Source organism: Lemur catta, chromosome 5 (assembly GCF_020740605.2).
Source record: "Lemur catta isolate mLemCat1 chromosome 5, mLemCat1.pri, whole genome shotgun sequence".
Classification (NCBI taxonomy): Eukaryota; Metazoa; Chordata; class Mammalia; order Primates; family Lemuridae; genus Lemur; species Lemur catta.
In genome coordinates, this window is record NC_059132.1 from 49961710 (window position 1) to 49987482 (window position 25773).

The following is a 25773-nucleotide window of genomic DNA, read 5'->3' on the forward strand; positions in this document are numbered from 1 at the left end:
ACATGAGAGGGTTTATTTTGCACAATATTTAATCCTTCTTAAGGGCAATTTGACATCAAAGCCTTAAAAGATACATAGTCTTTGACTCAGCAATTCTAGCTCTAGAAATAAATTAGGGAAAGCTCAGAGACGCTTGTAAAGACATGTGGGCCATGGCGCATGTTCACTGCTGTGTACTGTGTTTTTGCAATAGAGATGATGCAAAAATCTTAAGGAGTCAGTTAAGTAAACCCTGAGCCACACTAAGCAGCTAATAAAATCATGTCGTGAAATATTTACTAAGAATCAGTGCACAACATATCACCAAGTGCAAAAAGCAGGTGATAAAACAATATGTACAGCAATATTTAATTTTTATTAGATAAACGGACAGTTGTTATCTCTCAGAAGGAGGCTTCCAGGGCATTTTCTCCTGTGAATTTGAATTTTGGGGCACTGAACCAACATGCTAGTAATGTGCTGAATGGTCCTTTTAGATGGAAACATTGCTCTTTCTCTTCCAAACCACAAACATCTGACTTGGGTGGACATACACATCAGCAGGGTAGTTTGACACAAGCCCATGCCTAAGCTGGACTCTACATGAGAGACAGCTGCTATCACGGAAATGACATTCACTGAAGCAGGAGTTGGGAAACACAGGGCCTAACTGGGCCTCTATTCCAGAATTCCCGTCAGCCCTGGAAAAGTCACTTATTTTTCTTAAACCTCAGTGTTTCTACTCTTAGATAGGTGAATATTCTTCCCTACCCCCACCCCCATTAATGTTACAAAATGCTATAGAGATCAATTAGATACTATTTATAAAAATACCGAATACAGTGTAAAAAGACAGTATCAGGTAAGGATTATAATCAAAATTGGAGAAATAACCCCCTGAAATCTTTAAATCTCTGATTATACCACAACCTTAAATCACAGAATGGTATCTAATTCATAGCCAACGTGCAGTGAAGTGCGATTTCACTGAATGCCAGTTTAATAACTGTGGATACATTCATTAAGCAACACATCAAAATGAAAATACAAAAAACCATTTTAGGACAATTCTCCTTCTAAAAGTATTTCCCATGTGCTTGGCAGATTATCTTTGCTTTTTTTTTTTTTTCTTTTTTAAATAAATTTTAATAGAAGGAAGATACTGGGCTTCAGATCAATAACTTAAAGACAAAAAATTTAAAGCCTTAACAAACTCCTCATGAAGGAAAGAAGGCATTATTCTTTATCTCTGCAAAAATGTTGACGCTGAATCGACTTTGCCCAGATGGGCAAATGATCCTGAATTAGTCACATAAATACAATGCACATATTTACAGATACACACAACCGAGGGCTCCAGGCAATGGCTGGTAGGTGTATATCAAATGCTTCTCGACACGAAAGCACAAACCCTGGTCATGACTGCAGGTACCAAGACACACACAGAAACACCCAAACATCCCACAGGGTAACCTCCCCGGAGAGGTGCATTTAGGCCTCAGATAGAAAGAACGAGAGAGAAAGAAATGATCCCGTGAAGGGAAGGAGGGGCTGCAGGCCCCCGCAGACGGCTGCACTCACCTGTTAAGTGGTTGGCAATCCTGGCAGTGGGTTTGGGAGGCAGGGCCGGGGGTTGCTTGAGGAGGGATAGCTGCTTCACTGGGGTCTCCTCATGGTCTCCAGGGAAAGCAGCTGGTTTTTTTGGGGGCAGTAGCAGGACTGGTTTGGCTGAAGGATCTTGGGACAGGAGGACTCCACACTCACTGGCAGAGGGACTCTCTTCAGACACTGAGGGGACAACCACATGATACACAGGAGACATTACACAAACGCAGTGCAGGTGGGGCCGGCGGGGGACACAGGACAGGGACACGGGAGTGCAACACAGCAGAGCGCCGACTGCTTCGGGTCACCACGCACGTGCGGAGGGTTACAGCGAGGACGCCAGGAATCCGATAGAGCAGGAGGGATATAGAGGGAGGCAGAGGAAGAGAGAGGGAGAGATGGAAAGAGCGAGAGGGAGAGAGAGGAGGGCGTTTTCTCAAAACCATCAGGAACTTTATCATTTCAGACTCGCATTTATCACACAAATCCTATGGATGCTCTAAAATGCGACTCATGGGGCCACAGCAACAAGCGACAGGACAGCAGCTACAGGAGATCAAGGGTGAGTAGCCCCCTCCAACCCCTGGCTCGGGCCCATTTGCCCTTTGCTGCGGGGAGGAGAATGTGGGTTCAAACACACAGGGAGTCTTGGTTTTGCCCACTGGGTCCCGCTCTGTCCTGCCCTCAGGTCTGGGACAGCAGGCGCTGATGACAGCCTGCAAAGCTGACACCACACAGGCTGCCCCCACGTGTCTTGGTGGCTGCTCCTCCGGGTTCCAGGGGCTCAGTGCTGAGCAGCCTCCTCCAAGTCAGTGTTCTGTAGTTTTAGGGACACCATCCCGCCTCTGCCAGGCACAAGATGCTTCAAGTCAACACCTTTTACTCTTTCCCGTTCCTCTCTCCTCTTGTTCACCAGAATCACAGTTTTCTTGTTTCAAATCCCCCACTGCTCTGCTTTGGGCCTGACTCTTTCCTTCCCTGTGGGGAACCCCTGGCTGGCTGCTGTTAAGAGCTGTCACTGGGGGGTAGCACACACTTTCTTCCTCCCATGCTGGAAGCTTGGCCCACAACAGAGTGAAACTCTATGACTACTCCGGGATGGCAGATTTCACTAAAACAATCAAATCCATCTGATTCCAATGTCACAAGGAAGACGGGATTTAAAAATTCACTGCTTTCTTTGGAAAACTCTCCCTGGGCCAGAGAGGGGGGAGGGACAGGGAATGTGACTCAGTTGCATCCCCTCTCACCTCCCATCACTGCCACAGCAAGGACGCCTACAAATGACTCCTCCCCGCCCTGCCCCTCTGTCTTCCCGCTTGATGTGGCTAACAGTGTTCCGTGCAGCATCAAAGCTCTGCAAAAAATCCTCGTGAGCACTAAATTCTCCTCGTCCCAAGGGACACTATTGTTATCAGTGTGGGACCCACAGATGGAGCAATGACTCGCCAGTTCCCAAAGTGAAACCTGGGAGTTGACTTTGTGACACACCATCCCTCCCGGCCTCCCGGGTGACCTCCCATGAGTGTGGATTTTACCCATGATGTGGCAAAAGGACATGGCCTTTCTGACCATACTCCACATATTCCAGCAGGTTCCTTCCCCTAGACTAGTCTCCTGACAACAAACACTGCTCCTCACCAGCTGTTGGGAGGGACCCATTTTGGGGCTAATTAGGACCACTCTACCAACCTGAGAGAATGAGTACTGACCACTCAGACGACTTTGGACCAAAGAGGGAGGTGACGGTCAGATGGCACCAAAACCCATCAATGGGCAGGATATAATTTAACCAGTAAACCATACACAATGTAGTTGACAATGAAATTAATTGACTGTATCCGGTAAATTGATGTAATTTACTAAATTGATATAATACCACCATTAACTGGTATATTAAAGGGTACGCCCAGGCATTCTGAACAGACAAATTAGGTAGGTGCCATCAGAAACACAGAATTCTTCAGCTTTATCTTAACAGAGATGAGTCTAAAATGAGTGAAAATAAAACAGTGACATTTTAAATGAGCAATATTACAAAAGTAAGCCCTCCCTTCTTGAAAGAGATTAAGGTTATAAAGAAAGTTTTTAAGAACTATGGAACAATAAGTGTAAATATTCTCCATTTTGAGAACCATTCAGTATGTACCAAAAACTACTATGAGGTCAGTTTTATCCAAATTTCCAGATCCTTATGCCTAGAATATCCCAAAATACGGTCCCAAGTTCAGCCAGGCCAAAGGTCCTGGCACCACACTCTGAGTCCCACTCTGCAACCCTGCCGAGGGCATTACCTGGCCCATCCATGATGTCTGAAGCTTGGAGCACCTCGTACGAGCAGGGATCCCTGGGCATTGGGACTGGCTCCATTTCGGACAGGGCAGGCAGAGACAGCTGGCTGGAGCTCAGGGACTGCCCGTTTTCCAAGGAGTCGTCTTCATTCGATATGGAAAGCTCCCCATCTGTCAGAAAAAGAGATTGCAGAGTTAGACAATGTCTGCCTTCCAGGAAACGGCGACACTTACTGCCTGCTGCGTCTAGATGCTTCTGAACAATCTTTATCAAGGTCAGTATCGAAAGCCAACATCTGTTGTTTAGCTTTTAAGACACTTTATCTTATCTTTAGAGATATGTCTGTCTAACCATCAGGGCAACAATTTCCAGTGATCTTCAGCAATCTGCCTGTTTCTTCTGTCTTTCTAATCAGCATCCATCACATTTTCTAGGCATTGGTTTTTTGAAAAAATGGAAGTGAATTAAAATTAATTTTTCCTCATCATTTTTAAAAACTTGGAAATATTCAGCAGACCTCAGAGACTGGAAAACCAGGATTGGGAATTCCTACTTTAGGGAGCAAAAGGCTTCATGTCACTCAACAAGCTGCAAGATCCTAGGAAAAGACTCATCCCTTCTTCAGGTTACCTCCTTGTCCAATTTCTCAAGGTGCTAAAGTTGGGTGGGAGTGGGCTCTCATCTCCCAAGGATGCCGGGAAGCGCCAGGATTCTCCCAGTGCCAGCGATCATGCCCTGTGCCACAGACTTTGATTCTGCCTCACCCTCAGCAAAACAAGGGCCAGCTAGTTAACACCACAGTGGCGGATCAAAGGCTCCTGCACAATGGCCATTTGTCAAATCAAAATTCCCCCAGTGTGATTTCATCCCAGCCCAGGGGAGTCTTAGATAACTAGACATTAAAGTCAAATTAATTTTTAAAGAGGACTGAAAGCCATTCCAGTAAGATGAATAAACACCCAGATGAAAGACTAAGTTATGCCTCGTCAGAAACACAGAAACCAGCAGAGCAACTGCCTGACTTAAAACTGGAAGAAAGATGACTTACTTGTAGAAATGAAACAATGAGGTGACTCCAAGGTGAATCTTGGGTAAATAATCCTTTCCTTTTGCTATGTTGCACCCATGGTTATGATTTTATGTAGCAACGATATCTATATCTGTATCTATCTATATATACACACATACAGGATTCCTCTATCCCCCTCACCAATTAGAACTGGCCCAGTGAATGCATGTTCAATAGAGTAATCTACAAACCCTCAGGCTTTAAATAGCATATGATTCAAGGACATATGGTATTTGTCCTGAATCTTCTGTAAACATAGAAAAAATATAACGAATACCAAAACAATCACCTGAAGCAGACAAGCACTGGCATTTGAAGATTGTGTTGGGTTTTTTCTTCTTTTAATTCAGCCTTTTTGTATGCCCCAAATGGTAGTAGAAGTCATTATAATTGGGGTCAACAATATGCTTACTACTCATTAATAAGGAAACGAGAGCAGAGCAGACTCTAAGCCAATGCTGTGGAAATTGCACAGCTGAACTGGGAGTCTTTGGCTGAGTGTTAATGCATCACCATCCCATAATGGATGTTCCCCAGTTCTCTTAACGTGCTTTTATTTAGCATGTTCAAACTGACGCCAGGGGAAGTAGCTCTGCTTAAAGTTCCCAGTTGGAGGAATAATGATGCAGCTGCCATTCGCTTTAATACATCTCTAGGAAACCACTTTGATTCTTGATGTTCCAAGTATAGTGAAACTCCTGGTTGAGACAACCGAGGGGAAGGGGGTTTCAGCGCTATTGCCAACTTCTGCTTCTTTGGGACAAGGATGCATACATACACTTTAACAATTATTAATGAAAATACCACAGAAGCAACACTGGAAAAACAACCAGATGCAACTGCAGTTGGATTACTCGAAACTCTCTCTGTGAATCTTGGTTTCACGAAGGCAGCCGGCTTAGGCTAGTAACAGAGAAGCAGTATTGCTCACTCCTCTTGGGACATATTAACTCTCGAAAAATTGAGCTCCCTACGGATTAAAAGTACCTTTGCTAAGTCACAAAGGCCCAACTCACTTTGGGGAGGAAGCAAGCTTGGGAATTCCATTGTCCTAAATGCTAAATATACATTGCCTTTGAAAAAATAAAAATGGGAGCAGATATAAGACACTGATCACAGCATCACTCTAGTCAACAGAAATAGTTTCTTTTTTCTGTACATATTTTTCCATAGTTGTAATCCTACTATGTATCAAATTTTGTGTCTTGCTTTTTCCCCTACTATTATAAGCATTATAATTTGCATAGCCATCATCTTAATAATCATACGAGATGAATATACAGATGTTTACTTAGCTATCTCCCTATGGTTGGTCACAAAGGGATAGCTTTACGCCATTATGGAAAAAATGCAGCAAGGACCATCTTCCTATATACAGTTTTTTTCTGCAATTAGAATTCTTTTCCTTTAGAATAAATTCCAATAAATTAAATGTATATGTATTAATATTCTAATGTCCAGTGGATGTTGTGAAATTGTTTTTCTAAACAGCTTTCCAGTTTACACAGTTAGCAGCAATGTACACACCACATACATATCTTAGCTTTTGGTAATTTCTTTCATGTTAACATTGGTAACCATTTTATCTATCTGTTCATTCATCCGTCCATCTATACAGACATACACACACACACATATACATATCTAGCAGAAGTAAAACTAATAGGTACAATACATTCATTACTATCATTTATAACTAAGATGGGTAGTTAACAAAAGTGAAAACCATTTGATTTTGAGTCATTATAATATGAGGATAGAATGACACTGCCACTTTCCAGTACTATTTAAAAATCTTTTTAATGACATTTTCAAACCACACACACACACACACACACACACACACACACACGGTAGGAACATTACTGTAACGGCCCTTGTATACCCATCATCAAGCTAAGGACTCAGCTGGGAATCCCTAATGCCTGGCAATTCTAAGTGTGAGTAATTTGAAGACTAGTTAGGCTCTCTGTGTCCTTTTTCTATTTACTAGTACTGTTGATCAGCTTCTTTACCAGCATTTCAACATTCACATTATTTAAAAAACCTGTTCCCATGTTCCGCCAGGAAGAATTTAACCCTCCTGATTCAAATGGATTACTTGCACTTTCATCCATCTAGGTCTTCGCCATCTCTTGTTATCATGGATGAGACAGCGCTTGCTGAGTGTTGGAAATTATCTTGATGTTTTACCTTCTAAAGTTCTCTATGATAATGGCTTTCAAAGCTGGCACACGATGACCTCCAATCTTAAGAATTAGTAAAATGCCAACAGGAGGAAGGGAGAAGGCAGAGGAGATGAGGTGGGTTGAGGCAACGGTTTTCAAACTTTAGCAAACACCACAGTCCCCTGGGGGGCTCCTCCCGTGTCTCTGACCCAGTCATTGCAGGATGAGGCCTGAGAATACACATGTCTATCAAGTTCCTGGGTGATGCTGGTGCTGCTTTTGCTGCTCAGGGTTCCACACCGTGAGAACCACCAGGTTAGGGATGAGGAGTCGGGGAGGCAAGAGAGCCTGCAACGACAACTGTGCCTGGTCATGATGAAGTTTAGGGCAGGAAGTGCTTTCTGTGTGGCCACCATGCAACAGAGATTGTTGGTTTAAGCCTCAGAGAGGACAAGAAAGCAGGAGGCTGCAGCATCTAACCGTGGATCACGAATATGAACTTGTCACAAAGGACAACGGGGCTGGAGAGGGCAGCAGGGTGAAGTGAGCCAGAGGCAGACAAATCTGCCAAGGTAGAATCAGGTCACAAAAGCAGCAGAGAGCAGTATGCTGAAGTTAGCATAGGTCAAGGTCACGAATTTATTTAAATAATGAGACCTAGAAAAGCAATGGATCTCAGATATAAAACTGGCCCTGGAGATTATGCCAGCCTTATCCTCCTCTTCTCATGAGGCATAAGAGACAAAGATGCTAGGAGAGTCAAGTTAACACCAAGCCAGTGAGAGTGGATGAATTCATTCAGTTGACAAACAGCTGTTGAGAGGCTGTAGTAACAACACGCATCACATACCAGAAACCGCCAACCCTAATAACGACCTTATGAGGCAGGTAGAGGTTTGCCGTTAGCCTGTTATGACACGTGTAGAAACTACTGCCCACTTGGCTGCCTTCAGAGCCCTGGAGCCTAACCACGCCCCAGGCTTCCTCTCCTCTGGTAAGTCAGGCGTGTTGCCAAATGCTAAGGAGAAAACAGACATGCCATGAGTGAGGAGGGTGGGGCCGGCTGCGGAAAGGCAGAGCCAGGGTGTGGCTACCCTGAGCTGGCTGCTGGGAGAGTTGGGAAAAGTCAGGGTGCGAAGTTAAGCCCTCAGAAGTAGATGAAGGAAGATAACAGGTGAAGGAAGATGGAGGACATGTGCTCAGAATAGATGCACTACACGTTAGGGCAGGATCTTGTCCTGCACAGAACGGTTTTCGATGTTTAAAACTATGATTTATGTAAAAGTTTTGATTCAGAAGCTTGGCTCAAAAGACACAATCAGAGAAGTTTTTGCTTGGTTTAGTTTAATTGCATCCACCTCTATTGGATGTCATCTTTGTGTCTGTATTCCAAGTGTTTTTTTTTTTTTATCATTTGTTGTTTCATTATTGTTCTTTGTTTGCTTTAGAGAGACCCTCTGGTTTGGGGTGATCAACATCAACTTCTGCTCAATTAAATTTTCTCAAAACTCAAGGTTAACTGAGGTTGTTTTTTATAGGTGAATGTCACCACAGAGAATGGGTGACAGAAATTCTTTCAGGGTCTCATGGATACCTATGAAACAGCAATTTCTACTTAAAAAAAAAATGTATGAAGAATGGATATTTAGCTCTGAAAAGGTTCATGGCCCTTTGAAATTTAAGATTTAAGAAAGTGTTAATTCTAATTCTGAAGAACAAAAATACTCTAATAAATTTAAGCTCACCACTGAATCTGATTTTCTAATGAGATGAGTTATTGTTTATATAAAAATATGTTTAAAAATGTATTTCTCCTGGGATACAAAAATTCTTATTTAACAAATTATAGTTGAACATGAGTGCGAAAAATGGCTTTATATCTATATATTGAACCAATATGATGAGAAATTTCATATAGATCAAAAAACTAAAATTAAAACCTCAAAACTAGACTAAATAAAAGTAGGAAAAAATAGAAGAGTAGAAATAAATTTACTTATTCAGGCTGTGCAAGAGGGAAGCCAGATGGATAGTTTCCACTTACTCATAAAACTTTCTGATTTTTAATTTGCAAATGAAACGCTGTACAACAAATAGAAGAAAAAAGCAACACAATGGAAACGTGTGTGCTAAACATAACTAGTAAAAGAACAAACTATTCCAAGTAGGAAGAGTATTTGTTCAGGTAAATAAAAAGCAAGGGCCAGGTGCCACTTGTACAATGCATAACCTTTTCAGGAATGAGAGAAATGCAAATGAAATGGCCGTGTGGGTGATGTGGATGCATGAAAAGGTGTTTGAAATAATGTCAAGTACAAAAGCAGGAATCCAGAACAATATGCACATGCTGATTACAATGACTTGAAACGAAATATGTGTGCAGGTTGGCAAGTTCTGAAGTGAATTAGGCATGATATAAGTAGAGTTTAATGATCGTTAACTTTGATTTTCCTGTAAAGATGCTTACCTTTATAAAAGCTGATACAGAAAAACTGCATGCTGCCATGTTAATTTTTTTTCTGCCATGTTAAATTAAATGAAAAAAAAAAAAAAAAAACAACAGTTTTTGTTAGAGAGGATAACCCATTCCTCAGGTTTCTGTGAGGAGGCATTTCCCCCAAGCACTCCTGATGTTTTCCCCCACCCTCTCCACGGCTACCTCACTGCTGGGATATAAGCATTGGTCCCTGTGTCTCCTCTGGGTGAACCAATCTATCCTCTGTCCTTCCCATCCTGAATCAGTATTGACTCAGGACTCCGACTTCCCCACTTGGTGGGCTAGTTCAAGGTTGAGGCTTGGGGGCAGAAGAATTATCAGGCCCTTCTATGACTTCCTCCATACCAGCTTTTAACAGTGATAAAGGCGATACTCTACTTTGCTTTCCCATTTGTCTGGTTTCTCACATGATTCAGAAACTCAGAGACAGAAGAAGAGAGCTAAACGTGGGTCCCTCAAATCCGTAACAATCTGAAGACTCAAGGGAAGAGAATGCTTTTTCCATCTCGGGTAAAAAGAAATCGAAGGAGCCATGGATAGGTGCTAGAAAGGATGGTGTCATAAACTATAAACCACGCTCTCCCGGGACGCCTGCAGCCCAGTGAGCAGAGCTGTGCTGGTGAGCGCCTCTCGTTTACTCTCAGGTACAGAGAAGCAGTAGCTGCAGCAGAAAGGAGCCCCAGCCTCCCAGCCTGGAGTATGGGGACAGCCCTGTTGCTGTCCTTGTCATCACTGGCCTGCGACAAGCTACCTAACTTCTGGGGACCTCGGTTTCCGTCCTTTGAAAACAAAAGTAATGTGCTAGATGATGCCCTACTTCCTTTCAGATCAAAGTGTTCTCTGCATGGGTGCTGGAAGAGATTTAAAAAAAAAAAAGCCCCCCCAAAGAACTTGCAATCAGCATGAAATAACAGATGAGCTACTGTCTGCCTTACTGTTTGGGCTTATTACAGCAAGAACTGGGAAGTACACTAATGGATTTCTGCTTTATTGTTAGCTAAATAAAGTTTTATATTCTCATTTTTAAAAAACTAGTAAGTAAAATTTCCATGTAGGTCCAGAAGTCTGTGCCCTACATACAAAGGCTCTGCACACAGTAGAGACACAGGGAGGAAGAAATTAAAGGTGAAAGAAACATTTTTGGAGTATCTTCTGTGCCAAGCACAATGCTGGGCATTTTATAATGATAGTAATAATAACCACCCCTGAAACAAGATAACAATATTTCAAGAACTTACTATGTGCTGGCTGTGTTCATTTTATCTATCCATCCATCCTATGAAGTTAGTACCTAAATTATCCTAATATTATACAAAAACGTGAACACTAGAAGTAACTTGTGTGAAGTCACATAACTAACAGGTGCTGAGCTAGTACCATGTGGTGTGTGAGATCTCATTTAAAGTGATGTATTTCAAAATCTTAATCTTCCTTAAGGATGGCAAGATGAATCCAGCAATGCTTTATAAATAAGACACGTAGTTGTCATAGTTAAAACTCAACTTCTGTTAACTGTTAATCCTTGCAGCAGAGAATAATGAACAACATCATGAAATCATGGCTACATTTATGCTTCCGTTGTAAAAAACACATTATTATATAAGTGAAATGTCATGTGACAATTTCAGGCTGAAAACATTAGGAAGGCTTAGCTATACTGCCTCTTTATTGGTAATGCAAATGTGTAGAATTTACACACGCATGCTTGTGCAAATTCAAACACATTCTAATTTACTGATGATCACCAATGTCTATAATTAAAGCAAAATAAAAAAGGTCAAGCCACTCTATGTTGAAGCAAATAATTATCCTTGTGAAGACACGGAAGAGGAACCTAATGCAAGCATTTGCTAATTGCTCTTTCCCTCTGAGACAGGAGCTGCTGTTCGGCTTGTTCTGTTCACATTTTAGCTTCCCAGACGTGCCCTTTGACCAAAAAGTGCATCTCAAATTCAGAGTTGAAGGTGCTTCCCACAGAAGTGTCACTCTGGTTATGGTGGTGGTCCTAATATTAGTAAGCTTTTTTTTTATATTAATGTACATTTTCCACTAGGAAAAAAATCCACTCATTAAGGGGGCATAGCCATTGTTTTGTAACTCACAGAGCTTTGAACAAATTTCTGTTAATCCCAATAATCTTTTAAATCACTGCAATTGAAGCCGCTGGTGGCTCCCATAGTAAAATGATACGCTAGAGCAACAGTTAACTAAGAAATAATTTATCTAAGGATTTCATTGATGGATTAAAAGCTTTAAGCCTAAGAAGTTGAAAATAGCTCCTTGGCAGTTGTCAACTTCCATTGGGGGCATTTTCTTCAATTTGTCTCATTTTAGGGAGTTGATATGACTACAGTGATACTACAGTTATAATTTTATAGATTTTTAAACATATATACAGCATAGAAAGCAATATATTTCTATTAAACACTGCCTATTTTCTAAGGAGTGTTATCCTTTGATTCTTGGGCATTTAAAAAGACTTGAAAGTCTTATTTAAAACAAACAAACAAACAAACAAACAAACAAACAAACAAACAAACAACTGCAGGAGCTCCTTGGCACGTTTTCTTTTCCAGTGAGGAAAGGTCATTTTGTCGGGGTGTGTGTGTATGTGCATGTTTTATGTGTAAGTGTGTTTAAACATGTCTGTGCACCATCAGGATTTATGGCAGACACTGAAGGATCCATAGGACCAGGGAATCTATATGTTCAGGACCCACAAATCAGAGAATCTTCTGGTTCATCTTCTATTTCTATCTGCAGCAGAAGTCTTTGGATTATTCATATATTTGGCATATATGCAAGAACAATTTTTCAAGAGCCACAAGGTTCTTTACTTTCTGATGCAGGCATCTTTGCGACTCTCAGAATCCTTTTGAACCAACTACCTTGAAGATCTGTGCAAAATGTATTTCAGTCTCCGAATTTAATTGATTCTGTGACACTCTGATTGGATGATTTCATACACGGAATAGAATGGTGCATGTTTCTGTGCTTGAAGAATCACCTTGCTTTTTTAGTGTTGCTGTTGTTCTGGATTTAATAGCCCATTTTGATTTTAATAGGCTTTTCCTTTTTTGTACAGAGGTCTTTGCCTAAAACATTAAATATGTGAAGTGCAATGACTCTCTATCACAAAAGTGGCAAAGACATTGACCTTGAATAGCTTGTTTCAGTTGCACATCCCTGTACCTATTTCCTGCTGAATTTATTAGTATCTACCCCTTTGCCTGCATCTCGTGGTAAGAAACCACTGCTCATGTGGAATCTGGGCTGCTTCCTGGACCTTGAGCCTATTGGTGACATGAACACTTCATTGCATCAAATTGTGCCTGTCTCCCAGACGTGTTTCTTTAATCTGTCCTAGGTATGGCTATGTCTCCTCAGCAATCCCCATGCCAAATGCATTGCCTCTTACCTTATCTATCCTGATGAACTCTGATGGTTCTGACCACTATTTCTGGGTAATGACTCTAGCTTCAAGATTTGCAGCTGAAAGAGGAATTACCATCTTGCTATCCCTGGGCATTTTGATATCAGAAATGCAACTAGAGCAGCGATTGAATATAAAATGAACAGAGTGTCAGTTTCTCTTCAATGCAATAGGATAGTCTGAATCTCACAGAATCACATAGCATTGTGCAAGGGGCCTTTCATCGTTAATAGGGTAGCCTGGCTCAGACTGAAATCCAAGATTTAAAAAAAATCTTTAATGGCTAGAGCTGGGAGAGGGAGGAGATAGGGGCTGACCATTTCAGAATTTAAGCAGTTCTATTTCTCTAGCTGAGCCGTCAAACAAGGCACCCACTAGCTGCATACGGTGTTATTCAAATTCACTAAAATTAAATAAAATTCAGTCCCGCAGTCAGACTAACCCCAATGCAGCTCTGCAGTCAGACTAATCACATTTTAAGTGCTCCACAACCAAACATGGCTAGTGTATTGGCCAGCACGAATGATGGAATGTTTCCATTCTTGCCGAAAGTTCCACCGGGCAGCACTGCTCAGGGTAGACCTAAAAATCACAGCAATGGGCCTAACACATGTGCAAAAGTAAATCCATCTCTGGAATGAAGAGGTTAAAGTGATGCTGCTAAACTAGTTTCCATCACAATGAGTAGTCGGCTCAGTGGACTGTATTCCCTTTAGAGAAACTGTACTGGTAAGAAGCCGGGGGCGCTGGGACAGGGGACAAGCTCTGGAGCACATGTGGACAGCGGGAGCCCTGAGAGCAGCAGCACATTATCAGAGAGGTGGGCAGGGCCTTCGGACAGGCCCGGGGTCTGGGAGGCCCAGCTCTGCCTGGGTGGAATCAGGGAGGGTAAAGAGGACGTGGGAGAGCATCAGGGGAGGATGGAAGAGCAGCGCAGGGCAGGTGGCTGGTGATGGCAGGTGGCTGGTATAGACCAGAGCTCACGTCTAGTGAGCACTGACTCTAAGCAGCAGTGGCCTGAGAAGAGCCCAAGTCGGGTTATGTCCTTTTATCCTCCAACAATGCCATGAGAGGACAGCAAGGGCCAGAATGGGGTTGGAGAGTTCATCATTCCCTGGGCATTCCCAGAGACCTGAGGACGATCTCCTGGTTGCTAAGAGAACGCCTTCAGTCCAACAGGCTGGGCCTGGAATAGTGGGCGAGGGTTGAAGGAAAGCGTGGCCTTGCAGGCCGGAGCAGTCTGGGCTTGTGGGATTATATTCAGTCAGAAAGCAGAGTCCAGAGAGATGAAAAGGTGTGCTGTACTTTCTACTGATAGAAAATGAGAGAGCAGGACCAGAAGCCCAGGCTTGGGACTCCCACAAGTACTGCTGTTTTACAGATATTTACTGGGGGAAGGTGGTTAAGGCTGAATGCCCCTTTGACTTGTTTAACTCTACATTAAGTCCTAGGCAAAAGCATGAATTTGGGAAATGTGTTTTTTTTTTTTTTGTTTTTTTTTTTTTGAGACAGAGTCTTGCTCTGTCACCTAGAGTACAGTGGCGTCAGCCTAGCTCACAGCAACCTCAAACTCCTGGGTTCAAGCGATTCTCCTGCCTCAGCCTCCCAAGTAGCTGGGATTATAGGCATGTGCCACCACGTCCGGCTAATTTTTCTATTTTTAGTAGAGACAGGGGTCTCGTTCTTGCTCAGGCTGGTCTCGAACTCCTCACCTCAAGCAATCTGCCCGCCTCGTCCTCCCAGAGTGCTAGGATTACAGGCGTGAGCCACTGCGCCCAGCCTTGAAAAGGTTTTCTACGCTATGGCCAGCTTTTCTTTCCCTAGTTACTAGCTTCCCAGACTTTGGCTGGCCTTCTCACGGTAAAGGTCAGCGCAGGTCAGTGACGGTGGAGTGAGGATGGGGCATCAGAAGGCTGGGGCAGCTGGGTGAGGCAGGATGCCCGCTGTGCTCCAGGCACCTTGTCCTGCTCTGAGTTTGCGGGAGGCGTCCAGACAGGCAGTTTGAGAGGGTGGTTTCCTGGTGGTATTCCAACATGAATTCACACCAGGCAGCAGCACTCAGGGAGCTGACTGTCCTTGCAATACTTATGTTTATGGAAACATTAGCCAGAATTAAGGGGGAAAATATCTAGTGGTTATCTCCAAACATTCTCATCAATGAGATATGAGGGTGATTCTGAAGAATACTTGGGGTAAGGTTTACTTGCTCTTAGAAAAAGATACTAAGAAGATATACAGCCCCTCTCATTCCTCTGGATACTGTGGTACGTGCATGTGATGCTGGAATTACTGTAGCCATCTTATTACTATGACGAGTTGTGACCTGGGGATGGCATCCCTTAGCCACGTTATATAGCTCACGAATTAACCAGCCCTGAAGCTGCCCTTCCATTGGACTTCATCATGTGAGATCCATTCATTCATTTATTCATTCACACAGTAAGTATTAAATGAGCACCAATGGACCTTCTAAGCATCATTGAAGGCATTTGGGATACTTCAGAGGGTAAACACACAAAGATTGCCGGCCTTGCAGATTTTCTAAATTTGCTTATTTTTTCAGCCTCTTTGAGTTAAGGTTTTTATTATTTGCAAGCAGAGCATCTTAACTTACACCCTGCTGACTGCATATTGGCTTCACAGGTAACTGAAGAACCTATAATTAAATAGCACAAAAACAATCAAAAGCACACTTCTTGTTCCTTGTCTTTTTCTCGTTCCTTATCTTATCAGACGTGTCTGCATCTGACACTGTGGACCATGTTCCCCCTCACTAAGCCACAGCCTCTTGCCTTGGCTTCCATAATGCAATGAGAAGGCATTTCTGGTTTAATTCCTATTATTAATAATTCTTTGGCCACTTCTTAGTCTTTGAGGATTTTTCTTGCTCCCAGATCATTTTTTTTACTCCCTGAATATTAAATGTTGGGGTTCCGTGGGGTTTTCTGGCAGGGCCATTTATTTTCATACTCCACATTCTCTCAGAGAAATACCATCAATCTACAAAACTTCACAGCATGCATGTTGGGTATTCACTGACGATTCCAGACTCTCTCCCGCACAGATCTGTCTCTAGAGCTTCACATCTGCATATTTAGTGTCCTACTTAGACATTCAGATATCTCAAACTCTGTGGGGCCAAATCATCACAATATTTTGTGTCCTAAACTCGCTTCTCTGGGGTTCTCAGCTCACTGAGTGGCCCTGTCCTGGCCCACCCAGTCGTCCAAGCCCGAATCCTAAGTATCATCCCTGCCCACTCCCTTTCCTTCACTCCTCCCAAATCTGAGCTGTCACAGGGCCCTCTTGCCCTGTCCTCCTATAGCTCTGCGATCTGTCCTCTCTCTCCCCCATGCCTCCTCCCCTTGTTCCCACCACCCACTGTCATATCATCTGCATCCAGCAACAGCCGCCTAACTCATCTCCCTGACTCACATCCGGGACTCCCCTATAGGCAGAGTGATGAGGCTACAAATTGGATCACGCAGAAAACCCTCCCAAGAGCTCTTCACTGTTCTAGAGCTAAAGAATGAACAATGAATATGGTTTTCCTGTCTGCACGATCTGCCCTGACTCCCCTTTCCCTTACAAACACACTGGACACTCACTCTTTCCCTTTAGTTTTTTTCCCCGACTTGGTGCTTCCAACTGTGCTAGTCTTCTGCTTGCAACATTCCCCCTAACCATCCCATCTTCTCTAGGATCATTCTTATACATCCTGCAGGTTTCCTCTAAGATACCACTCTTGCCATGATGCCATCCCTAAGTCCCCAGGCCCGGGTGGGTGATGCTTCCAAATGCCATCTGAAAATCATATACTTTCTCCATCATAATTGCCAAGCTGCCTAAACCCATTAGCCAGGAGTGCCTGGCTTGTCCTTTTTAGCATTCCTGGTGCCCAGAATGGTGCCTGCAACATAACAGGTACTCACAAATATGTGATGAATGAATAAATGTACCGGGGAATGCATACTCATTATCATCATCATCGTAATAATTTCATTAAATCTTTTGGCTTGGGATAGTGGTTTTCTGAGAGAAAAGTGTTGCTTAAGATAATTTTTATCACAATTTCTCTTTATTGTTTAAACCACTTTCCATCTGTCTCAATTTGACATTTTTACATTTTTTAAAGGTGGATTTTGTTTAAAAAACAAGTCTAGGTAAATCCATTGTATTAAGTGCTCAGGTGCTACACAAATGATTATATGTTGCTGATGCTGAAAGCAAACACTCCTTTCATTTTCACACAGTTATTCCAAATCACAGCTTTCCGAAGATGCCATTTCTAGGTGAGACATCAGAAACAGCTAAAAATGTGACTAGCAACAGTGCCTGGGAAAGGTTGTGAAAAGCATTTCCTATAAACTTGAAGATTTTAAAAGTCTATGCACCTGGAATACCAGATAAACCGTGGGATTTAAGAAGGCTCAAGCCTACATCTGTCTCCTGTAATACAGAAGAGTTTTTATTTTTAAAAGATGATGACCTTTTCATTTAAATATCAGGCTTTTTCCTCCCCAGTGCCAGAGAAGGAAAAATGCAACGTCTGTGTAAAAGAGCTGTCTGTTGCAGAAAGCTTCTGTTTGTGTTTATAATTAAAAAATAACAACCTCCAAAATGTTGCTCTAACCTGATTAAGGAAAAGAAAAACACACTTCAATGCACTTTATTGTTTGCTATGAAATGTTATCTCTAATTCCCAGCACACAATGAAAAGCGAAGCTGCTCTGAGGGACACCATCAGTTTTATTCTTTCCTTGCAAGATACACGTCCTCCTGATCTTTCCCCCTCCCGTGGGATTATCTCTTTCCCCAGGCCTAGGTGGGGCTGCAGCGGGTTGAGTAGTCATCACTGCAGGCTGACACATTTAGCGCAGGATTGTCTAACATGCAGGGACACTGTCATTTCATCTGACGGTAGAGAGGTGGTCTCTCTCCCCAACCCCCCACAAGGGAACGCATTCATGTAAGTCAAATAAACCCATACGATATGAAGCAAGTGACATTATGCGAATTGAGGTTTCACAGGGAAATCCCGTGGTGAAAATAACAGCACAACCACCACTGTTACCCCTAGCATTTTATAAATCAGCAGTGTGGCTATTTGTAGAGATTATATACAATAACCACTAATAGTAATATTTATTAAGATCCTCCAGCTACCAATGTGTACAGCTTTCCTGTGTTCCTATAAATTCCCAACGAAAGACACATGGTCTCAGCAGAGATTTTTAAGAGTTCACACTTACTGGCTAGGACTTAGGTGAAGTCAGTCACATTTTTGGGCTTTAGTTGCATCATCTCTACATTGGGATAATAACAGTAGCGACACCAGGTGACTTCCTTGAGATCCCCGCTAAGTCTGAGAAATACCATCACTGTTTTACTAATGGTCAAACAGTATGCAGTTGACCCTTGAACAACAAAGCTTTGAACGGCGTGAGTCCAGTTACATGTGTATTCTTTTCTCCAACCAAACACAGATCCAAAATATAGTATTCCCCAGATGCAAAACCTGCATATGGAGGGGTAACTTTTCCTATACACAGATTTGGTGGGGCTGATGCAGGACTTGAGTATGCGCAGCTTTAGTGTGTATTTGTGTTTGGGGCGGGCAGTCCTAGAACCGATCCTCCACCACAGACACTGAGGGACAGCAATGCTGTCTTTGATATATTTTTCCCATAACACTTAGAGACACTATTTGAAAGTAGAGTATTTGGTATCCATATATACAAATATAAGGGGTGTCTGGAAAGTATCCAGCCATTGTTAATATAATAAATGTCTCTATTTGGCTGTATACTTTCTGGACAGCCCTCATATGAATATAATATAATACTACCTACTTAAATAACTGACAATAAAGTTTCATGAACCATAAAACTGAATAATAAATAAGGGGGACAAGTGTTCCTAGTGTTCTGGATTTTGCCAGTGCAGGTGAATAAACCAAGTCACATGAACATGCAGAAATAACCTCATGCTTGCATTTGTTGCTTTCAACACGCATTTGCTGAATGTCAACCTTGTCCCAGGTACCACTGTTAACACCTGGGCTACCTCAGTGAACAAAGCTGACAAAGATCCCTGCCCTGCCTGGTGGAGCTTACTTCCAGTGAGGAAAGATAGGGGAGATAAATTTAACATAATGAACACACAATTTAGAAAGCATGCTTGAAGGTGACGAGATAGAAAGAAAAGAAGAAAGAAAACTGCCAAGGAGGGTAAGGGGTCTAAGAACTCAGAGAAGGTGATGGCAATTTTAAACTTGGTGGTCCCAGCATAAGAGACGCCCCCCCCCCCCCCCCCCCCCCCCGCAGAAGGTGACATCTGAGCCAAGACTGGAAAAAAGGGCTAACCATGCAGGTAGCCGGGGGAAGTGGGTTCTAGCAGATGGTTCTAGAGTGGTACCAGGGAGAGGGAATTTGTAGGAGGTATGTAGGGAATTAAAGCAAACATTAGGGGTTGGAGGGCAGATCACGCAGGAACTTGGAGTTCCTGAGTGAAGTGTGGAGCCACCACAGGCTTCAGGCAGCAGGATGTACTGCTCTGATTTACAGAGAAGTGAGAGAGAGACAAATGCAATACAGAGGGCTTAGTTTACAAATGAACATATTGGGTCAATTAAAAGAACTTAAGAAGTTGTGAATTAAGTTACACGTTGCTTTAAAGTAGCAGTAGGACCAAGTTTTAGAGTTTGGGTGCCCAGACCCCTGTTTTAGCCACCGGATCACCTCATTTAGGTCTCTGTGAAAATATCACCTCTCCCAAGAGGTCCTCCGTGATTGCGTTTATCTAAAATCACACCCCCTTTCCCTGCTAACTGGTTTTTCTCCAGAGTGCTCATGGCTCCTTGACAATATGTAATATACTTACTACTTCCTATTTTCTTGAATAGAGCGTGAACTCCAAGAAGGTGAAATTTTGCTTGTTTGGCTATCACTGTAGTTCAACAGCTACACGACTACCTGGCAAAGAAGGAGACTTTGGTACCAATTTGTTGAATGAATGAATGAATATTCCAGGAGTAAGGAGAACTTTGTTTAATTAAACTTTGTTGAGTTTGTTCAAATTAAGATCTAATTTAAGCAAACAGGCACCAAGATTGAGGCATAAATAAAAATAAGCTGTCAGTCAAATTATAGATTATTTTCCACCTTAGTTGGTTTGACATGTTTATTATTTAGTGTTGATGGTTCATCTTAATGTTTACATTGAGTTATTCATAAAATTATTACAGTTATATTGTAGAAAATTTAGGAAAAGGGAGAAAAATAACTTTCAATTATATGTCCCTACTACCATTGCAACTAACATAATGAAAAATTTTCTCTTTTGTAGTTTCCAAAGTATGCTGCATTCTTACCTGGCCTCAATACATCTAGAGATCAAATGCCTTCCTCTGATTTTAAAACTTTTATTTAAATCTCCTCTGGACTCTAAAATTATGTGATTCTATATAGAAACCAATAAAAAATATATAAGCTATTGAATATGGTTCTTACTTCTAACCTATCTCATTAAATGAAGCATTCTTGTGCTGGTTCCTATAGACATTTGGGGTTATTTTTCTTAGACACAAACTCTCATTTTGCCTGATTGGAAAGCACTGACCAGTTGGGATTTTAACCTGCTAAAAAAAATATAGTTTTGAGAACTGTCAGAGTAATGAAACCTCATTAATTCTGAGCATACCCTGCTCAAATGGTTATGAATCTCAAATCACAATAGTTTATTTTCATACTTTCTTATGAACAAGTGGGGGCACTATTAGGCAAAATCAATAATGTAAAAAAGAATGGAAGAGAAAACCTTACCTACTAAAGAGAACAAATTGTTTTTCACCACACCAGCAGTATCCCGCACACAAACAGTATGACTTGCGGCACAGAGGTAGGACCTGGAGGGCTACAAGCGGGCGGATGGGCTGACACAGTAATTACAAATCACTGCGGCAGCTGCCAGAGACCACACATCGCTGGTGGAAATTATTTTGCTGCCGGTAACTAGCTAGAGTCATGTGTGCTAACGTGAGGCGGTGGCACAAAACGAGGAATTACCAGCCAGGCAATCTGGAATGATTGCTCCAAATCTATGAAATTTATCTTTAAAACTAACAACTTGAAAAAAATGATTAAAGTCTCTTTGCTACGTGCTGTTCATCAGGTTGTGGCAAAACAATTTTATTTGGTTTACCCACCAGAATCTCAGACACAGCAAGAGGAATGAGATGACAGAAAGGAAAGGATGAATGACAGGACAATGACTCGCTTGAGAGGCTCAGAGGACAGCAAGGTGGAGGTGTAGACAGGGAATTGAATTGGGCTGCAGGAGACTGGGTTCTCAGTGACATTGACATCAGTAAGGACATTCTGAGGAGATCATAGATCTTTGTACCTTTTAAATACTCATCTCATCTAATCCTCATCACAACATTATCCACACTTTCGGATAAAGAAACAGAAGCACAGAGAAGTTAAGCAACTTCGCTAAAGTTGCACAGCTAGTCAGCAGTGAAACTGGAATTGAATCCAAGTAATCTGCTCCCAGGGCTCATGCTCCAAACTGCTGATATAATGTAATATAAGCTAATGAGGCTAATGTCCACGGTGATACAAAATGGATTTTTCTATCAGAAAATCCTACAGCACACACAAACCTGTAAACCTACTAAATGCAATGATGTTTTAATTTTAGTCCCTCTTTTCTTCTATTCTCATCATCTAAACAGTAAACATTTTGGAGAGTCTAACCTGCATCAGATGTTATCTGAGACTTGGGGGATCCTGCAATAAGTCCTTGAGACCCCTGGTCTCCTGCAGTTTATGTGCTAGTAAGGAAAGTCAGTCAACAAACAAACAAAAAAGAGCAGGCAGTGATAAGTGCGAAGACGAAAATAAAACAAGGGGTTGTGACAAGTGACAGGTGAGGAGCAGACGGGTCCTTCCGTCCACAGCCACTACGGGAGACAAGTGACAGGTGAGGAGCAGACGGGTCCTTCCGTCCACAGCCACTACGGGAGCACAGGCTGTGTGTCGGCTCTGTGCCTGCCGACGGGGAGAGAGGCAGGCGTGAACAAGGTACGTCTCCTGCTCTCGGGGAACTGCACAGGCCCTGTCTCAATGGCCTTCTGTTTCTTTCCCTATAAAATGAGGCTTTTACTCCAACAATCCGAGACTTCTTTCATTAAGTTAGGAAGCCACTTAGGCAATACTTACCTCAATCCAGGTATTAGATGCAATGCAAATAACAAATGTTATAGTAAAACCGTATTTTCTCCTTTAGAGTATTCCTGAAGTTTTGCAGTGAGAGATATACGAGTTGCAGGAAGAGAGGAGGGAGGAGAGGGACTGCTTAAGTGGATCTGATCTGGCTTTAGCTGGGACCATAATATTTATACAAGCACGCAGGTGCTTATTGTATAGTATTATATCTGTAGTCAGATGTTTTCCATCTCTCCTGGCGAGTGAATATGGAGGAAGGGGCTTCTCATGAAGCACCGAAATTTAAGGTCAAAACAAGGGAGGGCTGGCAGAGTGAACAAAAGGCAAGACATGGGAGAAAAGTGACAAAGTTATGGATTCTTTTCCCCTGGAGAGCTTACTCAATCAAAGAAGCTGTATTCTGGAATGGCCTTCCCAGAAGCAGACGGGTACAGTGACTCACCACCGGGATTCCTTGGCCCCAGGAGGCCCTGAGGACAACAGAGCGTGGTTTGCGATAGTACAACCCACACACAGTCTCCATTATCCCTTGTCACCAGGGCAGGGCAAGAGCTATGCCACTTTCTACTTGTATTTCAGGCTGGTGATTTGTACTAAAAGAAAACACTTCAAAAGTACCACTGGGAAGCCCTGTGACAGGAATGGATGTGGTGAGATGTACCAGACCAACTCACAAAACAGTGGAATCTGAGAGATGTACCAGAACCCAGAAACCCAACCTGCCTTTTTATATCAGGACATAAACGAGGCATGGAGGATACCTACAAAAACATGGTAAAGCGACTGCCTCGGCAGAATTACAGGAGCACTTTGACTACCAGGATGAATCATTACAGTGGGATATTATGTGATTTAATAATCTGGCCCAAGAAATAACACCAGCCCCGAAACAAAGGAAGACCTGACACAGACAATTACTACTGATGACCGTAACAAGATTGGAAGCGGCAGTCTGATATTGCACTCACAGCCCTAACAGGAGAGTGTGGTCCTCGGAGTGGGAGAGGAAAAAAAAAGTGAAGACGGAAGAGAATGGCGAGAAAAGTGTACCCGCAAGTTCAATTTAAACCAGCAAAACTCTTAAAAAAGAGAAGAGAAGAATATTTGATATACTGTGTAAACCACTGCATACATTTGTATTTAATCAGTGATTCGACAGGCAAAAGGCTTACAGTATTCACTGGCAAACACTTGTGGACACACTTACAGAGCATTTGAAGCACTGTATATATTATCATGTAAAATATCTTATGTGTATAGTTATATTATAATTTTCTCTCCTTTAATTTCTTCTATAGTGGGAGACAGACTACCCAAAAAACAAAAAGCAAAGACTAAAAAAAAAAAAAACAACCTGTTAAGGAACTCCTAGATGCTTGTGGATTTTTAGCATTTGCCTTGGGAACCCTCCTGCCTGCAGGAGCCTAAGCAATTACATCCACCCCAGCTGTGTGTGTTTGTGCACCAACACACTCACACCAATTCCTACAGCATTCCCAGGGCTACCTCATTTTTCTTAGCATCCTGTCGTTTCATTCCAACGCTGAGAAAAGAGATTTGTTTCCTTCCTTCCATGTAATACTGAGAGTTTTAGCACTACTGCTACATTCTCTTTTCTCTCCAGACTTGTCTGCAGTTTTAAGGGTTCAATTCCTGATCAAGTGATGCAGAAAACTAAATGCAACTCCAAGACACATGCAAACCGACTCCGGGCGTGGCTGCTTACCTTTGTCGTAGATTTCCTTCAGGACCCCTCGCTTTATCAGCTCTTCTCTGCTTTGCCTCATTGATATTTTCCTTTCCAGGGCTACATGCAAAAGGCAAACAGAGAAGCAGATGTGAGTAGTTCGCAAAGCCGTCTGTTAAAGGATCTGATGTTAATACACACAGCAATGTAATGTATGGGGAAGCTTCTGAAAATTATGCTTTGCTAATGTAAGCTAATGAGATATGCCAGTTAATACTTTTTGACACTATCATAAGCCTTTTAACCAGGTGTCATTTAATCTTCAAAATAATCTTCCAATTACCTATGAGGTAGGCATTTTTATTTAATTTTATTTAACCCTGATTTATGGCTGAGCAGACTGCAGTGTAGAAAAGCTCAACGACTGGTCAGAGTCATGCTGCTACTGAGAAAAGGAACCAGGATCCAATGCCAGAAACACCACCTCTGATCTCAGCTTCATCACCACGTCATACTGAACTTCCCCGGGCCTCGGAGGTGGGATTGCCATTTCAATGACCTAGTTCACAGATCACCCCTCACTTAGGATTTTGTTGCTTTCCAATTATTTTTTAAAAATGGCACGAAAATATCTTCTGAGCAGCTCTGTGGACTGGCCTCCCCCGGTGCCAAGGTGAGACTCTCTGAGGGGTGGTCGGTGACCTCCACGGGACGTCCCCACTGCCTTCCTATCTCGCGCTCCCAGCCGGAGCGGCCCAGCGAGGATGGAACTGTTCAGTTAGTTATTGGATGTGCCCCTGCCACGCCTGGCTGCACAAGAACCCACTGCTCGGACAGGTGGGGCCAGAGGAGGAAGGAAGGAGCACCGAGCATGCTGGGGGCAGATCACGTGGAAGCAGAGCCCGGGAGGGGAGAAGTGAGGGGCTGCCCAAAGCACAGGCCCACAGCTCAAGGGAGGCCAAGGGCAGAGCCCAGGAAGACGGGGCCATTCCCGAGGCTGGCCCTGCAGGCAGTGGGCGCTGCACACACTGACTCGGGAGAGGAGCGCTTCCTTCTGTCGCTCGTGTCAGCTTGAAAATCTCCACATCCTTTGGAAACATGATGATTGAGGGGGGAAAAGCCAGTTATAAAGAAACTATTTTATGTAGACACATGCAGATACAAATTAATTAACTACTCATACCCCTCAATGGAATTGAGTCCAAGGAATAGGAATAAGAGCTAGAAAAGACGGCAGGGAAACTGGGACTGTGGTTCTCTTTGTCACCCACTAGCTAGGCAGGTCACTTTGGGTCTGGGAAAGCACGGATGCCTCAGCCCAGCTATTCCAGTGTCATGGGCCCACGACGGCAGCAGGACATCCTGACTCAGACGGAAAGCTCTCTGGGTTATTCTCAGGCATAGCTTGGCTGAGAGTCACTGATTATGTATTTCGGAATTTACTAACAAATGTTGTATTCTAGCTCCCTCTCTTAAATTATAATGAATTAACTGGTATGAGAGAGAGAAGGAAACGTTAGGTTAGGTTGTGCTGACAGAGAACATATTAATACTGGAGACGTGTATATCTACAGGCACAGAAGTGAGGGCAGCAAGGTTACACAGCACAAGGGGCAAAGGTGGCTGCAGGAACACCAGAGCAGCATTTGTTTTGGAGGCTCATGAGTTTTTCGGCCCAGACCGAAGGACATGATACGGTGGCAGGAAAGCAGAAGGATGTTCTCTACGCAGAAGAGAGCTTGGGAACGGCTGGAGAAGGGAAAGGGAATTGCATGCAGTTGGGTTAGAAAGTTCTGTCTGATTTTAAAAGATC

General features: G+C 42.8%; 1 protein-coding gene across 6 annotated transcripts in view; it reads right to left on the reverse strand.

Annotated features, from left to right (window-relative positions):
* PHACTR1 (phosphatase and actin regulator 1) overlaps nucleotides 1–25773 on the reverse strand; it is a 499845-nt gene that overhangs the window by 84830 nt on the left and 389242 nt on the right. For 5 of the 6 annotated variants that reach the window (XM_045551755.1, XM_045551754.1, XM_045551751.1 and 2 more), the window contains 3 exons: nucleotides 24000–24080; nucleotides 3879–4046; nucleotides 1561–1767 (listed from right to left, as the gene is read on the reverse strand). In XM_045551755.1, the coding sequence (XP_045407711.1) occupies nucleotides 1561–1767; nucleotides 3879–4046; nucleotides 24000–24080 (456 nt within the window). The remainder of the gene's footprint in view (nucleotides 1–1560; nucleotides 1768–3878; nucleotides 4047–23999; nucleotides 24081–25773) is intronic. The other variant, XM_045551756.1, reaches the window with a different exon arrangement.